Source organism: Glycine max, chromosome 13 (genome assembly GCF_000004515.6).
Source record: "Glycine max cultivar Williams 82 chromosome 13, Glycine_max_v4.0, whole genome shotgun sequence".
Classification (NCBI taxonomy): domain Eukaryota; kingdom Viridiplantae; phylum Streptophyta; class Magnoliopsida; order Fabales; family Fabaceae; genus Glycine; species Glycine max.
The window spans coordinates 45,050,716-45,056,267 of record NC_038249.2 but is presented as its reverse complement, the minus strand read 5'-3'; the positions used below and the strand labels follow the sequence as shown (position 1 = coordinate 45,056,267).

The 5,552-nt window shown below is 36.4% G+C and overlaps 1 protein-coding gene across 1 annotated transcript; it reads right to left on the bottom strand.

Annotated features, from left to right (window-relative positions):
* Window positions 1-229: 229 nt before the first annotated feature.
* 4CL2 (4-coumarate--CoA ligase 2) lies at window positions 230-3,354 on the bottom strand. The gene is made up of 5 exons (NM_001249489.2): window positions 2,284-3,354; window positions 1,906-2,104; window positions 1,102-1,315; window positions 918-1,023; window positions 230-603 (listed from the first exon to the last, which is right to left on the bottom strand). The coding sequence occupies exons 1-5, from the start codon at window positions 3,286-3,288 to the stop codon at window positions 484-486; spliced, it is 1,644 nt and encodes a 547-aa protein (NP_001236418.1). The 5' UTR covers window positions 3,289-3,354; the 3' UTR covers window positions 230-483.
* Between the last annotated feature and the right edge of the window lie 2,198 nt (window positions 3,355-5,552).

Below are 5,552 nucleotides of genomic sequence, written 5' to 3'. Positions count from 1 at the left end.
AAGATATAGGAATATAAATAAAATATATTGATGAAATTATTAATTGATAACAATTTTTTATTAATAATTAAAATAGAAAACATATGTTTATTTAATTTTTGTAACTTTAAAATTAATTATATTTGTAAACGTCTCATCGAAATTCAACCTTAAATCATATTAATATCATGAGCAAAATTTCAATGAGGTTTATCACTTCAATTTTGCTATCCCAAAAGATTAAAACAATGCAATTAAATATAATTTTATAAAAAAAAAATATAATTTGATATTATAGAAGGTGAAAGTCCTTGACAGATTGAAATCTTTACAGAAGATAGTTCTGTAAGAAAATCACACTGGTAACTTATACACGGTTGTTACGTAAGAGAAAATACGTAAAAGCTAGCGGGATCAAGCAACAGCGCCTCTTCCTTTTGTGTTGAAGCTTGCTTATGCGGGCATCGTATAATAACACCATAACATGATGGGTTTGGTTTAATTTCATTTTGGAACACTTGCCGCTATCTTTGCTCTTAGATCCTTGCGCAAGATTTTGCCTGACGGTGACTTGGGAATTGCATCAATGAAGAATACTCGGTTTATTCTTTTGTAAAACACCACCTGCACAATTCCACAACTCATTACATTCCTTATTTTGTGGCTAAGAAAGGTACAGTACACATCATAAACCTGTAAAAAACGCATTTATATCTGAAAGTGACCCAGACATTTAGAATTAGGTGGGAAGAAGCGGTGTGGGTCAGTTATAAGAAAAAATGAGAAATTATATTAATACGGCATGAATGAGATTATTTTTAAAATGAATATATATTAGATCAAGTGAAAATTAATAGCAAAGTAATTATAACGTGTTTTATTTATTTATTAAGAAAGTATTAAATAATAGTGAATATATGGAAGGGGAAAAAAAAAACCTGTTTGGAGATAAACTGCTTAATTTCATCCTCGGTTGTGTCGGTATAACCATTTGATATGACCACAAATGCAACAGGTACCTCTCCCGCGGCTTCATCCTTCATTCTGAAATTTTGAAGTTTAATTAATTAAAGAGATAATGGGAGATAGTATTTAATTAATTTGGGAGGATGGAGGACTTACGGAACAACAGCAGCATCAGAGATCTTAGGATGAGTGAGAAGAAGGGCTTCAAGTTCAGCTGGAGCCACTTGAAATCCTTTGTATTTGATCAATTCCTTGAGCCTGTCAACGATGAATAACTCATCGTCATCGTCGATGTAACCGATGTCACCTGTGTGCAACCAACCATCTTTGTCTATGGTTCTCTCTGTAGCCTCTCCATCATTTAGATAACCTGTTCAATTTAATTCGTCAATAATCCCATAGGTAAACAATGTTAGTATATTTGTTGAGACGTGCAAGTAATAATATTTTTTCATTTTTCATAAAAACAGAACCACACCGCACATGAACCTTAATCAATGTTTGGCCGGCATGAACCAATGAATAGTATATATTTGATGTCCTATATTTTATTTTATGAATATTATCATATAACTTTTTTAACAAATGTCCTTTTCTCTCCCTCCCCCCAAAGTCGCACTCCTAAACATATCCATAATGTATTGTTGAGTATTAAGGAGATAAAGAGATGGGAAAAAAAAAATGAGAAGTTGGATGAATTTTAAGGAGTTTCCCCTCAGATTTTTTTTAGTAACTAATTTTTTTTTCTTTAAATAAGTAATTAATTTTTAATTGAAATAACTATCCCACTATATTTAATATAAAACAAATGTTATAAAATGATTTATTTTTCAGAGCATTTTCTTTCTCAATGAGAGATTAATGTGTAGGATTACACCCTAAACAGATAAGAAAGAAAAAGACTATATTGAAAATATAATTTAAAAACCGATGATTAATTTGAATTGCACACAAGGGTACCTTTCATAATCTGGTCGCCTCTTATGCAAATTTCACCGGATTGGTTTCTGGGTAAAGAATGACCGGTTTCAGGATCGACAATCTTCATCTCTGCATTTCTTACAACGGTTCCACATGCACCTGGTTTCACGTCTATCGGTTCTTTAGCAAAAGCTAAAGACATTGTTAGCACAGGCCCTGCCTCAGTCATTCCGTATCCCTGTATTTATTTATAAACTTAAAACTTTTAATAATTCCATACTTATAATGTCTAAAATATTGAAAGTAGAGTGAGGGTAAAACGTGAGAACTTGTCATGATAAATAAAAAAAAAGTTATTTAAAACTAGAGAAATAAAAGAAAGAAGTTAAAAAATAAGGGAGTAAAATAAAGTAGTACCTGGCCAAGTTTGGCGTTGGGGAATTTAGCTCTGAGAGTGTCTTCGAGTTCCTTACCCAGAGGGGCTCCCCCGGACTTCAAGACTCTGATGGAAGACAGGTCGTACTTGTGGAGATCGGGTGATTTGGAAATGGCGAGAACAATGGGAGGGACGACAGGGGCAATAGTGACTTTGTGCTTGTGAATGAGAGCAAGCAAGGAGTTAATATCGAACTTGGGCATGAGGAGAATGGTAGCCTTGGCACGCAAGCCACAGAGAAGAACGGAGTTGAGAGAGTAAATGTGAAAGAGGGGAAGCACGCAGAGGATGGTGTCGTGGCAGTGGTAATAGAGGTTGGGATTATCACCGTCAACCTGCTGAGCAATGCTGGTCACCAGCCCCTTGTGGCTCAGCATCACTCCCTTGGGAAGACCAGTTGTTCCCGAAGAATAAGGCAATGCAACCACGTCATCGGGCTTGATATCAACATCAACATCAACATCAGCGTCACCGTTATCCTCACACAGATGTGAGAAATGGAGATGCTGCTTCTCCTCTGTATGGGGGGGACAAGAGTCGACGAATACGAGCTTGATGTCGCGGAGGTCCTTGACTTTGTCGTAGTAAGAGGCCTGGGTGATGAGGAGCTTGGCATTGGAGGCATGGGCTTGCTTTGCAATCTCGGCGGGGGTGAAGAAAGGGTTGGCGGCAGTGGCCATGGCACCGCGGTGGGATGCGCCAAGAAACGAGAAGACGAATTCGGGGCAATTGGGGAGGAGGATCATGATGACCTGGCCCTGTTCCACGCCCTCTTTCTTCAGCCCCCTCGCCACCTTTCTGGCGGTGCTGTCCACCTCGTGGTAGCTGTAGACGTCTCCCGTGGGGGCATTGATCAGGCAGGGGCGTGAACCACACTCTCTCAAATTCTCGAAGCAGTAAGAGTGGAGGGGCATATGTTTGGGGATGTAGATATCCGGAAGCTTCGACCTGAATATCAATTCCCTCCTGCTTCCATCATCAGCCATTCTCCTCCTCTTAACAGCTTTCTTACTTGATAGATAGCCTGGAGATTGATTTGTGGAGGTAGAGATGAGGAACACGAAACAAGTGCTTCATTTCTATTTGTAATAATAATAAGGGGTTGGTTGGTTGGTAAAGGGCACAATGGGAATAATAATATATGACCATGGGATTTGAGATAGTAGGAGTTGGGGTTGGTGAGACTTGTTTCTTTCTTTCCTGCCAATCAAAGCCTATTTTCGGTTCAGGCCTCTTTTTCTTACTCTTAAGAAGACTTTTTTTTACCAACCGCAGTGGACCTCTCCTATCTTCTCCTTCACCTACCACACTCACCATAGCCACGCCACGCCACGCCATTCATGGACCCTCCATCTTCTTCTTCTCCTGGCCCAAATTCCCATTCTGGGCCTTATTCCTTTTTCGTTTCATACAAATTGGATTGTCCAGTACAGTCCACTGATATTCGTCTCAATGCGATCTTGCACGTCACTTTCTATTCTCTTCCTATCTCCCCCGCTTGTCTCTTGCTTAATGGAACCATGGTTTTCACATATTCGAATTTCAAAATCAAAAGGAAGACTGGCATGGCATGAAAACCAAGTTTTATTAATGCTTCAATCTGATTTATAGAATGAATCATTTACATGAGACATTCACCCAATGTCATCAACACTTGTTAACGTACACGTTCCAAGGATGAGTTATTTTTTGTTACTACATTGCAACGTAACAACGTTAATTAATAATAATTCAATGTTTGCAACGAACAAGTTGATCAAACATATAAGACGGCTGTTACACCCATAAAAGAAAATATCTTTATTCATAACTATAATTATTATTAATAAACTCAATTTATATCGTTGTACACAGAAGATAGCAAGAAAGATAATGTTTAGATAAGATTTTTTGTTTAGATAAAAATCTCAGTAAAATTAAAATTGTGACGGCTAACAAAGTGTCAAGTGAAAAATATCTTGAATGATTCATTCTATAACAGACTTAAGAATACCACAAGTATAAATTATAATCACCATATAATTGTACACGTTACCCACGAAAAAAAATAGGGATGTTAGTATTTTTAAACGCAAATAAATGTTATCTATCATCATTAAACATGCATAAATTTATAAGAGATTAAATAGTTATTAATTAAGAGAATATAACTTGAATAATGTGCATAAATTATCATAAATTTTCTGATACTTATGCTTATGTTCGATGTTTGATTCTTACTGATAATTAATTTTTTTTTTCACGGCATATATTTCTTATAAAAGATATTTTAATTGGAAACACAATTTAAATACCTTTAAAAAAATGAGCCATAATTTATTACTTTACGGATGGTCAACCCCCGTTAGTTGTATGAGATAAATTGGGAGGATGCATTTAGTATTATTTTTAATCACCACGAAATGCATGCCATACTTTTGACTTAAATTCATTGGATTCTCCGAGCCCAAAAATAGAATTATTGGATTCTTTTCTAACTAAAGAAAAGTAGAAAGTGGTTAGTTTTTCTTTAATAAATAATTATTTCTGTGGATAAATTGCATCTTTAGATGCTGTGCACTGTCATTTTGGAGTTTTATATGTGGTTTTTAGTTAGTTGCTTGGATAGTATTACTCTTTAAGAAATTTTGCTAGTGATGAATTCTAAAATTAATCTTTGACGACCCTTAATTTGCCTTAAATTCTTTAAAATCTCCATATATGGTTTCTCTTGGGCTCCCTGGCCTTTGAAGTTTAGGGGTCGAATAAGTTAATTTCTTTTCATTTATATATATATGTTGGAGTGTACACAAGTCAACGTGGTGGTTTCTACCAAACCTGCTCCATATATATATAGAAACACATACAGAAACGATCATCATCGAAGAAAATATTGTAGCTGCTGCATCATGGACTCAACAACTGCAGTGTTGCTGATCTTAGTTTCAGCTGTAGTGTGCTGCCACGGTACTATTATAGTATCCAAGGATGGGAGTGGAAATTATACAACAGTGAGCGACAAGCCTTACACCATTCACGTTCGAGCAGGTACTTATGAAGAGTATGTAATCATTCCTGCTAAAATTAAAGACTATTATTAAACTCGTTGGAGATGGACCTCACCTCACCAAATAAGTTGGCTACCATATGGTTCCACCATAGGTACGTACGCATGCACCGACGCGCAGATCTAGAGTCACCTATACTTGTATTTAACGGCTGAAGTAATTGGGTATAAAAGTATAGATAAAGACACAAACACGGGTATTAC

Excerpts from the sequence above, each read along its gene's own strand:
- 4CL2 (NM_001249489.2), bottom strand. The coding sequence starts at position 3,288 with ATGGCTGATGATGGAAGCAGGAGGGAATTGATATTCAGGTCGAAGCTT. Across the intron at positions 2,105-2,283 it reads CCAACGCCAAACTTGGCCAG|GGATACGGAATGACTGAGGC; the intron begins GTACTACTTTAT and ends AAATAAATACAG. Across the intron at positions 1,024-1,101 it reads TCTGATGCTGCTGTTGTTCC|AATGAAGGATGAAGCCGCGG; the intron begins GTAAGTCCTCCA and ends TCAAAATTTCAG.